Below are 14911 nucleotides of genomic sequence, written 5' to 3'. Positions count from 1 at the left end.
GCATGAGCTGAACAAACGTACCTTTGGGAAGGCAACAAAAACATGACATTCAAAAAACAAAACAATTAAAAAGTTATATAATTTAAAATGTTCTTTTACCTTGGCGTGATTTCATCGGCGTCATAAACAATAATTAATCCTTTAAAACAAATGTCAATAAGAAGCAACTTAAAATGATTTGCAAATATTCTTGTCTTCATCAGTGAAGTGTGTTAAAAGTTAGGGTGTTTAAAAAGGGTAATTGTTTCAAGTTCCAGGCGTGTTAAAGACGAATTTTAGAAAACAACATAAAGGTTAGGGTTAATATACAGAAAGGTAAATATATATATATATATATTCACGGAACAAAAGATTATTACTCAGGTATCAAATAAAAACACTTCTTTCAAGTTATTTTCCCTAAGTTAAACATGAGTTACAACAGACATGAGCAACAGACACAACCCCCCCCTCCCCATAAACACACACAAAACCCCCCTTCACAAACGCACACACAAAACCCCCTCCACATACACAACCCCTCCATACACACACACACTTTAAATGAAAGTAGAGTAAAACTAATTGTAAACCATGTGCTAAAATGGTTCTCCACACACACACACACACACACACACACACACACACACACACACACACACACACACTTTTCAAAACAGACCTCAAGTAGTCTTATTTTTAAACCATGCTTACATTTTCTTGTATGGTGTAAATTCACACGTTAATTCACGTTTTATATTGTTGAAATCTGCTGAATAACTTTAGGTAAGGCTTATTAATGTCGAAAAACGTGAGATCACATTAAATAATGTTAAATTGTGTTATTTAACGCTAGTAATGTTATTTAGCGTTAAGTTACGCTAAACAACATTAAACCACGTTAAATATCACTAAATCCCGTTCAGTCTCTCCAGTGTTCATAATTGTTACGTGGCGCTCTGCAGCAGCTGGCCCCTGATTGGTTCCTTTAGAGGTGAGCGGGAGCTGATTCGCCGTGCCAGTTCAGAACTCAGACAGGCCGTCTCTGTGCTCGCTCAGCTCCATGGAGTGGTAGTTCAGCGGCCGCCTGCAGAGGGCGACACAAACACCAAACTGAGCTCACCATGCCGTTTACAGAGAAGACAACAGTGCCACCTTGTTCACCAACCTTGTAACTACAAAAATAATTTCGCAACCATATGCCAAAATTGTTTACTTCACTTCCAAGATATATGAGAGAGAGAGAGAGAGAGAGAGCGAGAGAGAGAGAGACTGTGTGGCCACACACAGCTCCAATGTCATCCTTGAGGTTGCAGGCGACCAGAAAACCATTGAACCTCCAACAACGATAAGAAAGCCTGCAGAGGTCAGTGACTTTGCAACATGGTGCCGGGACAACAACCACCTCTTCATCAACGTCTGCAAGACTAAGGAGATGATTCAGACCTCAGCCATTTTCATGTCACTTTGTGACTCTTAATAATTTGACACTCCTTATACGTTTTTCTGCTTACCACGTCATAGGGAATTTCCCTGTTGGAATGACCGTTTGTTATACTGTGCATAAGACAAATACAATCCGTGGACTCTGAAAGAGAGAGGAGAGAAAGAAAGAAAGAAAGAACAAAGGAACAAAGGAACGAGAGCGGAAGAGAGTGAGACAGAGAGAAGTGAGAGAGTGCCAGGGAGAGAGCGAGACTCTACCTCTTCTTGTAGAGGTATGTGAACAGCGCCGCACAGAGCCCTAGGAACCCCACTAGACCCAGGGGCAGTCCAACCTGGAGCCTCAGCGAAGACTCTGCAACAGAACAGACAATAACATTCAGACCAGAGGGACCACAATAACATTACATTCAGAGCAGGGGGACCACACAATAACATTACATTCAGACCAGAAGGAGCACAATAACATTACATTAAGGCCAGAGGGATCCCACAATAACATTAAATACCATTCAGACCAGAGGGATCCCACAATAACATTGCATTCAGACCAGAGGGAGCACACAATAACATTTCATCCAGACCAGAGGGAGCACAATAACATTACATTAAGGCCGGAGGGACCACAATAACAATACATTCAGACCAGAGGGACCTCACAATTAAAATACATTGAGGCTGGCTAACCGGTCTAATTAGATAAAGACTAGCCTATACTAGCCCAGATCAGACCGATTATACCAGGCCTTCAAGGAAAGACCAGATCTGTGGGCGGTAGAAGCTAGAAGGTGAAAGGATAGTTTGATTTCAGATCTGTAAGCAATAGAATCTAGAAGGTTAAGAGATGGTTGGATTGTAGACCTGTACGAAGTAGAATCTAGAAGGTTATGAGATGGTTTGATTGTAGATCTGTAAGGGGTAGAAGCTAGGAAGTTAAGAGATGGTTCAATTGTAGATATGTAGGCAGTAGAAGCTAGAAGATTAAGAGATGGTTTGATTGTAGATCTGTAGCCAGTAGAAGGCAGCAGGTTAAAGGATGGTTCGATTGTAGATCTGTAGGCAGTAGAAGCTAGAAGGTTATGAGATGGTTTGATTGTTGATCTGTAGCCAGTAGAAGGTAGCAGGTTAAAGGATGGTTTGATTGTAGATCGGTAGGCAGTAGAAGCTAGAAGGTTATGAGATGCTTCGATTGTAGATCTGTACCAAGTAGAATCTAGATAGAAGGTTAAGAGATGGTTTGATTGTAGATCTGTAGCCAGTAGAAGGTAGCAGGTTAAGGGATGGTTAGATTGTAGATCTGTAGGCAGTTTAATATAGAAGGTTCGATTGTAGATCTGTATGAAGTAGAAGCTAGAAGGTTATGAGATGGTTCGATATAGATCTGTAAGGGTTAGAACCTAGAAGGTTAAGAGTTGGTTCGATGTAGATCTGTAAGGGGTAGAAGCTGACCCGTGCTGGTGTGGCGATCCGCGTTGGGGCCAGAGCAGCTGCCCTCTCCATGGGGGGGGGGGAGGTGTAAGGAGGAGGTCTCCAGGATGAGGGTCTTCTGGTGGGCCGACAGAGCCATCATGCTGCCCTTGACCCTGAGCCAGCTCGACACGCACCAGAACTTGAAGCCTGGAGATGACATCACAGCGATTGCAGGGTCAGCATGGAAACCATTGGTTAGCAAATGTTGAACCGAAAGTCCACAGTTCCCTTAAATTCTATATAACCCTTGCATATTGAGTCTTCAAACTTTTGTCATCGTGTGTGCGTATTTTGTGTGTGTGTGTGTGTGTGTGTGTGTCATCACAGCGATTGCAGGGTCAGCATGGAAACCATTGGTTACCAAATGTTGAACCGAAAGTCAGCAGTTCACTTAAATTCTATATAACCCCTGCATATTGAGTCTTCAAACTGTTGTCATCGTGTGTGTGTGTGTGTGTGTGTGTGTGTGTGTGTGTGTGTGTGTGTGTGTGTGTGTGTGTGTGTGTGTGTGTGTGTGTGTGTGTGTGTGTGTGTGTGTGTGTGTGTGTGTGTGTGCGCACACAACGCTTACTTTAAGGAGAGGACAATCTACACATGTCGTTATTGTTTTCTACATCCCAAATGATCGCTCCTATAACAATGACCTCACTGAACACATCACACAGGCTTCACCGGGAACCTGTCCCAGAGCATTTCAGAATCAAGCCATTATGAGATTTCGGCCTCAAACTTTTTCGTTTTTTTTTGTAAATTATATACATTTGACAGTTTAAGTGGATAAAAGTAAGAAAGATAACACTGCAGGTAGGGGGCGGTGTGTGTAAACATTATATTATATTATATTATATTTTATATAGTGTACAGATTATATTACACCTTGTATTTTATATCTTACCCTGCAGATGCAGGGCGCTGATGCCACAGTGGCAGCTCTGCTCCAAGTACCCGGCCACCTCAGCTACCCTGCTGCCCTGAAGGAGGAGGTCACTGCAGTCTACACACACACACACACACACACACACACACACACACACACACACACACACACACACACACACACACACACACACACACACACACACACACTTAGAAGTGTATAGTTTTGTGGGGGTCTAACCTTAATCATCAGTCAAGGGACAACATGGTCTAAATAATGTGATGCATATTCATAATGCATTAGTGGTAGCATTCAATGTAGCGGTAGCATTCATTATAGCAGTAATAATTTTGAGCTAATGGTAGCAGTTGACATAACAGTCACATAAGCAGTAGCAATAGTGGTAGCATGAGCAGTATTGGTAGTGATAGCATTAGCAGTAGAGCTGAAAGTGCTCATATGGGTCGGGTAGAATCTCTGGTCTTACTGGCCGAGTGGTCCTGCCAATCACTGGCCAGAGGGCCGAGGCATAGGTCGATACTGCTTGAGAAGGCGGAGCTAGGGCACAGGTTGGTGGTGCGAGGTGTGGGGGCGGAGCTAGTCCAGGAGGTGGGGCTTCTGGGCTGACAGCACGTACAGCGACTGAGAGAAACTGGACCTGCTTGCACAGACCTACACACACACACACACACACACACACACACACGCACACACACAAACACACAAGTTATGAAGAATAACAGTAGAGATAACACAAGCAAGGAAGTAAAGTACCCCACAACCAGGCAGTCTGATCACCAATCACCTCTGCTCTGATCACCATTGATTCAACCCCATCGACGTCAATACTAGAAAAGTACTCAACCCATCAGTCAGTGAAACAACCAGCATCACTTAACCATCCTCCACCTCTTCATCCCTCCCCCCTATCATCACTCAATCCCTCAACCCATCTATTCCTCCTCCTCCTCCATACTCCTCGTTTCATCCATCCATCCATCCTCCACCATCCTTCCCTCACCCCTCCACCCCTCACCTGGGTGCAGGTAGGACCTGCTCCCCCATGCTGGCTCCCAGGCTGAGCAGCAGGGCCTGGTGGTGGCTGAACACCACAGAGTCCCTGATGCTGCTGGTGTTAGCCAGACCCCGGGTCGCCACCGTGCGACACGCGCTAAACACGTCATGACACAGGGCCACGCCCCCCCGCGCCGGCACCGTGGTGCCTTCTGGGAAACTCTGGTCTGGCGGGGGGAGAGAGAGAGAGAGAGAAAACCTGTTTGTTTAGTGACATGCCATAAATCCTACCATGCTAATAGTGACTATACTAACCCAACGTGCTACCTTTAAATTATACATTGCTGACAATGCTTCCATATGTGTGTGTGTCCTTATATGCTAATGACCACAACATTCTAAATAAGGAGTAAGCTAAGCTACCTCTCAGTGTGAACTGGAGACAGAGAAAGCAACATATTCTAGGGATGCTCGATTATGGAAAAAAAACATAATCAAGATTATTTTGGTCAATATTGAAATCACGATTATCGATAAATGATATACAATTACTATCTGAGTTTAAAACCTGATGCACTTACTCAGCATTTCTCTCCAAGAAAACAAATTGTAACAACATTTTGAAATTTCCACTTAAAAAAATACACAAAATGTTCAAATAGTAAATGTTCAAATAGAAAACAATGGTCAAATATGTGTCCAGCTGTTCTGCAATTTGCATAAAACATTTAATTCATATAATAAATATAGATTGTTTGATCCAAAAATCAAAATCCCAATCCAAATATGATTAATTGCACAGCCCTAACATATTCTGACCTCCAGACCCAGAGAGGGCCTGGCTGTGCTGTGGTTACCTGCCCCGGTGACGTTGCCCACCAGGTAGAACCCCCCGCTGTCCGTGGAGCCGGTCAGCGGCAGAGCCAAGATGGCGGCGCCGCGGTCCTCCTCCCCCAGGGCCAATAGAACCAGACCCTTCAGCGGTGTGTGGGGCGGGCCCACCAGCTCCACAAACGACCCCCACTGCCGACTCTGATTGGTCCAGCGGGCGACTGACACCTCGTTGACGACCACGCCCTCTGGCAGGGGCGGGGGCGGGGGACACACGTTCTCCCTCAGAGGAGTGGGCTGGGCCACCTGGCACCATGCGACAGACACATGTTTCATTAGAACACGACTGCACTCAAGGACTGGCAATCATGGCATGTTCTAATTAACATGCTACAAGCAGCAGCATCTTTTTTCATGAGTTGAAGAACCCCAGCTACGTCAGTCTACTCTAAACCAGATATAAGTTATGGTGCCTGTGATAACGGCTGCAGCTGTGACTAACTCAAGACTGAAACTGTGATAAAGGACAGACTAACTGTGATAAAGGACATACTGTACCTGTGATAAAGGACAGACTGTAGCTGTGATAAGGATAGACTGTAGCTGTGGTAAAGGACAAACTGTAGCTGTGATGTGACCGACTGTAGCTGTGATGAAACACAGACTAACTGTGATAAAGGACAGACAAACTGTGATAAAGGACATACTGTACCTGTGATAAAGGACAGACTGTAGCTGTGATAAAACACAGATTAAATGTTATAAAGGACAGAGTGTAGCTGTGATGAAGACAGACAGTAACAGTGATAAAGGACAGACTAACAGTGATAAAGGATAGACTAATAGTGATAAAGGACAGACAGTAACAGTGATTAAGGACAGACAGTAACAGCGATAAAGGACAGACAGTAACAGTGATAAAGGACAGACAGTAACAGTGATAAAGAACAGACAGTAACAGCGATAAAGGACAGACAGTAACAGTGAAAAAGGACAGACTAACAGTGATAAAGGACAGACAGTAATAGTGATAAAGGACAGACAGTAACAGCGATAAAGGACAGACTGTAACAGCAATTAAGGACAGACAGTAACAGCGATAAAGCCTATCTATGATAAAGGACCATATGAATGAGGTTTCCTCACGGCGAAGGCAGACAGGTCCGCGGGGCGCAGCCCCCCGCAGCGGCTGAGCCCCTCGTCTCCGGACAGCACGCTGGCGTCTTCAAGCAGGGGGAGCTGTCCGGGCGTCAGCGCGTCGCACAGCGCCCTTGCCTGCCTGTCGGACCCCTTGAGGCGGTACACCACGGCGTCCAGGAGGCCCGCGGTGGGGATCCCCGGCTGCAGGGAGGACGGGGGTCCGTCGGGGCTGCGGTAGAGCGCCACGGCGTCGGGCCCGTTCTGGATGGTGTTGGGCGGCAGGCGGAGCGAGGGCGCCGGCACTAGCCGGTCGCTGCCCAGCAGGAAGTAGCCGCGGTCGGTGGTGAAGTGGCCACTCAGGCTGATCTCGCGGTAGGGCCGGTTGTCGTGGGCGCTGAAGAGGAGGAGCCAGAGGCCGGCCAGCAAGACGCGGCGGCCCGACGGGTGCCACAGCTCCACGTACTCGCCATCCTCCGCCGCCCCGGGGCTGTCGGCGTTCAGCTCGTTGATCACGAAGTCGCCCGAATCCCAGGGGGGCAGGTGGGGGGCAGCGTCGGTGGTGACCGAGGGACCTGGGAGACAGGGGTGGGCAGGGGTAAGGAGACGAGGAGACATGCTAGGAGACTAGAAGGCAGGGACTGGGAGACGGGAGGAGGGGTTAGGAGATGAGGAGACAGGATAGGAGACTAGGGGAAAGAGGGACTAGGAGACAAGCTAGGAGGAGACCGGGACAAGGAAACAAGCTAGGAGACTAGGAGACAAGAAAGGAGACATGGGGACAAGATAGGAGACTAGGAGCAAGAGGGACTAGGAGACAGGGACTGGGAGACAGGGAAAGGGGGACTAGGAAACCGAGGGAGTAGGAGACAGGGCCTAGGAGACAGAGACAAGGCGGCTAGGGGACTAGGAGACAGAAGTCCTAGAAGACTAGGTGACAGGGACTAACACTAGAATGCAGGGATTATGAGACTAGCAGACAGAGCGAGAGACAGGAGACTCACCCGGACTCTGGGGACAGGTGCGAGGCCAGGGACATTTGTTGGGCATGCTGGGGGTCTGGGGGGCCTCCCAGAACACCCCTGGGTCCCGGGGCCCCGGGGACACCCCACAGCGGCTCAGGTACACCGCCCCCTCCTGCAGACTGCAGGACACAGCGGGGAAAGGACAGGTGGGTCATACCGGACCCTTCAAACACAAGACACTCAAGAAAGCTCTACCAAGACGGCAATCACATTGGACAGGTAGAGAGACAGACAGATGGACCCACAGGCAGGCAGACAGACAGAAAGACTGACCAACAGGTCTCACATGGGGATGGCAATTACGTTAGACAGGCAGAGAGACAGACAGGCAGATGAAACAGACAGATGGACCCACAGGCAGACAGACAGAAGAACCGGTCTCACATGGAGCTGAGTGGGTAGGGGGGTCTCCCGGGGACGAGGGTCTCCGTCAGGTTGTCGCTGGGCACCCCCCTCCGCCCCGAGAACACGAAGGCATCGATGGGCTGGGAGTGGTTGAGGCTGCCGCCCGCCAGGAAGTCCGCCGCCTGGCCGGCGTAGAGCGCCACCGCGCCCGCCTCGTCTCCTAGCAACAACAAGACATCGTCTATGATTGTACATTGGACAGTCCCTCCAGAAAAACGCGATTATGCGATCGCATAATCGGCCAAAGTCTGCATATTCATGCGGGGGCCGCATTTTTTCAAATATGCCGCACTTTCACCGCATATTGCAGATTTCCGCGCAAAATATGCGGGGCTTGCATGATTTCATAATCCCCGCATTTTTGTTGCAAAAAAGTCAAATATATCTTAGCAGAAAGTTGAAAAATGTTGCGTTTACCTCACACAAGAGCAGCCATTTCCCCCTGTTGCCATGGGAACGTTATGAAGTGACGTAATTACGCGACATGAACGTCATAGAAAAGCTGCATTTTTCGCAAGTTCCCGCAATTTTTGCAAGTTCCCGCAATTTCATTGTATAAATATGCTGCATATTTCATTGCATTTTTTAAGAAAACGTGCCGCATAATCAAGGATTTTTGGCCGCAACAATCACAAAAAAAACGCCACATTTTTCTGGAGGGACTGATTAGACTAATAAAAAATAAATAATCAGGGACTGATTATTTTATTTATGAAACGTTTAGCCAGCAGTTGAGTGTGATGCAATGGGGATGATGTGAACGTGATGGTGGTGACGTGAGCGAAGTGAATGTAAGGGCAGTGACAGTATGGCTGCGATTACCCTTCATAAAGCTCTTCTCTATCTCCACGGTAACCATGGCGTCCCTGGTGTTGTCCACGTCGACGCTGACCGTCGTCACCCCCGCCCGGTCCAGCACCACTAGCACCAGAGGCCCCGCCCCCTGGACCCCCGTCAGCTCCACCCACCCGTTGGCCAGCCCGCCTCCAAGCTTCAGCTCGCTGATGAGCGGCTGTCCGGGGGGCGAGGCCGGGGGCGTGCAGAGGTTGCGTTGCCCGGGCGACGGCGGCGCCAGCTGGAAGGTCCAGGCGTCCCCGGAGAAGAGGCACCTCTCGATGGACTCGTCGCCCTCGTGGCTGGCCTCGTCCTCCACGAAGGGCCTCTGCCCGGGGGTCAGCACATCGGCGAGCACCTCGGCACTGCTGGTCCAGCGCGTCATGTACACCACGGCGTCCACCAGCCCCACCGCCGTGGCGTTCATCTTCTCCGCGTAGCGGGCCGCCCCGCTGTGGTAGAGCGCGATGGCGTCGGGGCCGTTCTGGACCGTGTTGGGGGGCAGCAGGATGGAGGGATTGGGCCTCAGGTCAACCGAGCCCACCAGGAAGAAGCCCCTCTCGTCCGTGGCGTGGCCCTTCAGGTCCAGCACCTTGTAGGCCACGTTGCCGTTGCCGTTGTAGAAGACCAGGGTGTAGCCGTCCAGGGGGGCGCGCTGGCCGCCCGTGTGGTACAGCTCCACGAACTCCGTAGTGTCCAGCTTGGGGTTGTCCGCGTTCACCTCGCTGATGATGAGGCAGGGGTCCGCAGCCAGGGACCCCCCAAGAACAACCAGGAACACCCAGCTGGACACACCAGTACACCACCGAACCATGCTTACCAACCGGAGTATTACAAGACGGACTTCTGCAAAGAAGAAAATAAAAGAAAATTGTAGAAGTTTAAATTAATGTCTTTACTTCCTGTGCCAAGCTGATGGAGCCCCGGTTCCTCTGTCGCAAATAGCCCAAGTCAGATAGAGTAGTGTGAGCCAGTTAATAAATGAACCGCTCTTTAGGGAAAATGTCTTAAGTCACAACATCTAATCAACATCTCGGTTTCACACCAGAGCTCCACTCGCTGCTTCCCCTTCTTAACGGGATGTCGGCCGTTTGAATGAATGGCTGTGACTCATCCTCATTTGGGAGTGCACGTCTGGAAGATTGCGAAATGCATTTCCAGATAAATCATGTGCAAAGTTATGCATCGAAAGTTATGGAACTTCAGTCATGTAAAATGAGGAACAAAGCTTTCAATCAGGGAGTTGGAAGAGTGAACACGGGAGAAGAAGACAGAACTGTTATATTGTCGCATTTACAAGCTACACTGTTTAGCACATTGAAATCAAATAAATGTACGACAATGCCTCTAAGTCGCAGACCAACTGTTACAGTGGGTCAACAGAACAGTTCATGCAATTCGCAGGGAAACCGCGATAGACGGCTGTGCAAATGATTCGCACAATCCGTGAACTATTTATCCGGTGACTGTGAGTGTGTGCGTGGTGTAGAAGGGTCTTATTCTGGTCACGGTGGGCTGCCGCTTCCGTTCATCTCCTCCGCTGCACAGAAAAGGTTAACGTCTTCTCCCTACTTTCTGTCCTTCTACCGAATGCACAGATCGGACTTACTGATTCACTGCTCTCCCGTTGCTCGGCTGCTGCTTCCGTCCGTTTCCCGAGACCCCCGTTCGGCGGCGTGAGGACGAGGAGCGGTTTGTTATTCCGAGAGCAGATCTGGAAAGTTTGCGTGAATCTCCGCCGCTCCCAGGCTCCGTCCTTCATTGACAAAGCAGCACTTTCTCCCCCAAGCGGCGGTGGGCGGGGGGCGGGCGGGCGGGAGGGGGAGTGCTGGTTCACGGGAGGCGTTTTTAGAGGCGTGCTGGTGGGGGAGGTCAGGGAGTATGAAGGTATTATTGTAGCAAAAGTCTTTAGCACCTGTAACTGCAGATTTTGAATGCGTACACTAAGGTCACAGTAAATTTGAAGTCGTATATATTTATTTTCCATGTGTACTCTAAAGTCACAAATGTGTAACAGTACATTTGAAGTCGTAAATAATCTTTCTAACATTGTAAACACAACATAGGGTCTACGAGTACGCAAATCTGTGTTACAGGTGCACAAATCCTTTTGCTACAATCGTTGCAGCGCAGTTGGTGCAAAACACATTCGCACGACCGTGTTTCTGATTCTGAGAACATGCCCAAAATGTGTGCATTCGTAAACCCAAATGTGAACTAACTAATGCATCAGAGGTTGCACATCTGTGAAAAATTTCCTCACAAATAAAATGACAAAGAACGCTATGTTGATTCAGCATTTTAATGAGCGAGCATAAGTCCATCGTTACAACTGCTCGAATCTGCTCCTGCAAGTCTCAGCTGTGGGCTTTTTTGCAGGTAGTTTTGTATGGGGTCAGAACAGTCTCATTAATAATGAATGCACAGAGAAGGATTCACAAATGTATTTTGTGATTTATATATAAATTACTCTCTTCTCACAAATACATTTCAATGCACACACATGGATATCGGTATGTATAAATGTAAAATAAATCCATAAACAAAAATAAGTTTCACAAACACATTTCTGATCCACACACAAATGTGTCTTGTTTTAAATAAATGTAATATAAATCCATAAATATATGAATTTAAAAAATATTTGCAATTTTCATCAAAACGTATTTGGATGTTGTTACATTTATATACAAACTGTTGGACTTGAATTTACAAGCCGCTTTTCATTTGTGAACTTGTCATTTGTGTGTGAACTGGTCTGTATTTATATGTGGATTTTTGAGACTCTCCTGACGTGGCTGGATTCACAAATGCATTTTTTCAACAAGGAACTATCTGTAGCCAATCAGATGCCTCCCACGTTTTCAGCCAACGGGTCAGGTCAATGCGGCCCAACGTATCAAGAGCCACATTTCCACCACAGTATCTTTCCCCAGGAACTGGGAACTGGGAACCTTTGGAGGAACTAAACCTACATTTTTTGAGGTCGTTACCATGTTCAATAGCAAACAAAAAACGGAATTTTCCGAATCTAAACAACTGCACACAGTCGCGTTATCAAAAGTACAGTATATATATATACACACACACACACACACACACACACACACACACACACACACACACACACACACACACACACACACAGTACTATATTCACTATACAGCTGTCAAAGTGAAAATTGGCTTGTGTGGCTATCGAAATGAAGATCAATGCATAACAGATAGCGATAATCATCTAGTCTATGAATGTAGTTCACAATGCAGTGTGAAAACTGACTTTGCTCTTTCCTACGTCAGCAGACTTATTTTCCTGACCTTCGCGGTCTTGAGACCGCGGGGGAAACGCAGAGACAGGCTGAAAGAGCCTTTTAGTTCCTTGGAAAGTAGAACCTGGGTCTAAAGGTTCCGGGTACTTTGGGTGGAAACGTGGCTTAAGTCTATGGTCATGCCCCTCCGTAACTCTCGCTGTTTAACACTTAAGGGGGAATGCTGTAGCCGGCTGTGTTGGTTGCTATAGAGACAGCGTCCTACCGCCTATCTCCTCCACTGGGATCTGTCCGTAGATGTGGATGAGCCTGAGTGTGAACACCATGTAGTCCACGCACAGAAGGGCCCGGCCTGCATCGAACCACGAGGAAAACATCCTGCCACACACACACATAGATTCACACACAGAGATGCACACACATTATGTTTAACACACTTTTTGTCAAAAACACGGACACCCTTCGTCGTGTTTTACTTGTGTGTTTGTGGCAGTGAGTGTGTGTGTACCTGCAGATAACTCCAGCTATGAAGAGGGTGATAGCCGCCAGGTCACACTTGTTCCACATATCCTGCCAGTACAACCTCAGCCTCTGACGGAGACTCAGACTACCAATCAGGAAGGTCTAGAGAGAGTGAGAGAGAGAGGAAGAGAGTGGGTCAAAATAGAGACTCTTTTAGCTTTAGGCTCTGAACTAAATTCAGTTTCTACATTTCCATACGTTCCACAACAATGGTACAGCTCAACAAAGTTCTAGTCTGCTAGATAGTCACAAAACGCCCAAAACTGCTTGCGTTACCAGATGTTACAAGATGGAGTTAGTGTGTGCGTGATGCGGTGATACGGGAATGACGGTGTGACCTCACCACTCGGATCTCCTCACACACGATGGTGAAGACCCAGAAGTACAGGACGTACTCCGACACGGCGGGGCCAGCGGGCGGGGGGCCCTTGAAGTCCACCAGCAGCACGTAGGCGAACAGCAGCAGGAACAGGAAGTACATGAGCACGTTGCCCATAAAGGAGGTGACTGGAGCGTACCAGAACTGACGCCATCTTGCCACGATGAAGGGCCGCTTGGGCGGAGTGGATAGAAATCTATCAATTATCTTTGCACACAATTCCTGCATGCCTCAGTCTCTAAATCCGTGATGATGCACAGTGGCATGTTAACAATGAATTGTAACATGTAAATGGTGCCCACAAACTGTATGTTTGTGGGCACCATTAAAGAAAGGTTCCTAGTCAGGGTAGTTGGTATGTGCTTACCTGGGGCATCCGTGGCATACTGGTTAAGGACTTGGACCGGTAACCGGATGGTGGCCGGGGGGAGTAGTTGTGCAGCACTCTCCTACGTCCTCATGCACGGATGAGGTGCCCTTGAGCAAGGCACCTGTGCTCCCCGGGCGCTGCACTGCGACTGCCCACTGCTTCGGGAGTGCCAGGGTAACCCCATGTGTGTGCACCGATGTGTGCAAACCTCTTACAAGGTCACTCCTCTCTGTGTGTGTATGTGTTCACTGGCTCCCGGATGGGTCATAAGCAGGTTACAGTGCAGGTAATCCTACAGAATGGTTTTTGAACCCCTAATAAATATAGATACCTCTAACTTTTTAACTTTCCAGAAGAGCGTGCCGCAGGGATCAATACTAGGACCCTGAATTTTCTCCATAGACATCGGTGATATTGGAATACATTCTCAAAATACCACTGGCCATTTCTGTGCTGATGCCTACTGTATGTCTTGTAAACATCTGCAGATTTACAATCAACCATTAATATAATTCAGGTGGAGCTATTTCAGGTAAAGATGGCTCGTATCGATGTGGGTAAAATGTGTGAACGACCAAGAAAGATGATTCTCCAAAGCCAAGCTGGAACATTCTCCATCTCTCCAAAGACATTATCCATCTCCAAATCTCCGAACAGACATAACAAGTCGTACAAGCTACTTTTAGTGTCTTTATTGATGGAATAGTGAAAATCTATCTAGGGTAATTCTGATTTGCATCAATAATGCTTGGCGAAATTGTTTTATTATTTCAACTTTTACATCCTTTATGTGAACATATAAGTGATTCATCTTATTAAAGGGAACTGAGAAAACGCACAGAGCTATTTATTTTTTAGTAGGCCTAAACATTGCAACTTTGGGTAGCCCTGGTGTAGGTGAGAGAAGAGGATGTGAGAGCGCTGTAGATTTATAACACATAGATGACAGTTATTCGCCGAAGGCGAAGTAAGTAGTGGCGGAAAGCCCCCGAGGCCAAAGGTCGAGGGGGCTATTCCCCACTATTCACGGAGCCTGAGGTGAATAATTGTTTTAATATATACTGCACGTGAACACTCCAAAAATAAACAAGATGTCACTTTTTGCCGGGATTTATTTGTTTTTATTAGTGGTTTATTTATTGCAAAGCGGGACATTTTGCGATGAAAACAATATCCAGAGTTTGAGATCTCGATTATGGGATATTGCCCGATGCCAACCAATCAAATTGCGCCATCTTAGGAGGTTCATGTGTAGCATATAGTAGGCCTAATATAGTATATATACTCATAGTATTGATATCATAAGCTTTACCTTTAGGCATAAATTGTATATTTAGTATATACACACGTGGACAA

General features: G+C 47.5%; 2 protein-coding genes across 4 annotated transcripts; both read right to left on the bottom strand.

Annotated features, from left to right (window-relative positions):
• Positions 1-498: 498 nt before the first annotated feature.
• Positions 499-10792, bottom strand: LOC307090353 (uncharacterized protein). Its single transcript, XM_079756949.1, has 12 exons — positions 10625-10792; positions 9004-9861; positions 8161-8341; positions 7756-7895; positions 6761-7326; positions 5641-5920; positions 4806-5010; positions 4257-4441; positions 3788-3886; positions 2872-3039; positions 1684-1777; positions 499-1066 (listed from the first exon to the last, which is right to left on the bottom strand). Exons 2-12 carry the CDS (start codon positions 9827-9829, stop codon positions 1003-1005), a joined length of 2808 nt encoding a protein of 935 aa, XP_079613075.1. The 5' UTR covers positions 9830-9861; positions 10625-10792; the 3' UTR covers positions 499-1002.
• An 11-nt stretch (positions 10793-10803) lies between these two features.
• On the bottom strand, positions 10804-14851 carry LOC307090355 (transient receptor potential cation channel subfamily M member 5-like). 3 transcript variants are annotated; one of them, XM_079756953.1, is made up of 4 exons: positions 13150-14851; positions 12793-12908; positions 12550-12662; positions 10804-10874 (listed from the first exon to the last, which is right to left on the bottom strand). In XM_079756953.1, exons 1-4 carry the CDS (start codon positions 13411-13413, stop codon positions 10864-10866), a joined length of 504 nt encoding a protein of 167 aa, XP_079613079.1. In that variant the 5' UTR covers positions 13414-14851; the 3' UTR covers positions 10804-10863. The 3 variants fall into 3 exon arrangements, with proteins under 3 accessions (XP_079613079.1, XP_079613080.1, XP_079613078.1); XM_079756954.1 differs by lacking the exon at positions 10804-10874 and having other exon boundaries at positions 11302-12662; positions 13150-13359; positions 13553-14851; XM_079756952.1 differs by lacking the exon at positions 10804-10874 and having other exon boundaries at positions 11302-12662.
• Between the last annotated feature and the right edge of the window lie 60 nt (positions 14852-14911).

The sequence above is a fragment of the Pollachius pollachius genome (assembly GCF_949987615.1).
Source record: "Pollachius pollachius genome assembly, chromosome: 19".
Taxonomy (NCBI): domain Eukaryota; kingdom Metazoa; phylum Chordata; class Actinopteri; order Gadiformes; family Gadidae; genus Pollachius; species Pollachius pollachius.
The sequence above is the reverse complement of the archived record's forward strand: the minus strand, read 5'-3'. Positions and strand labels throughout refer to the sequence as shown.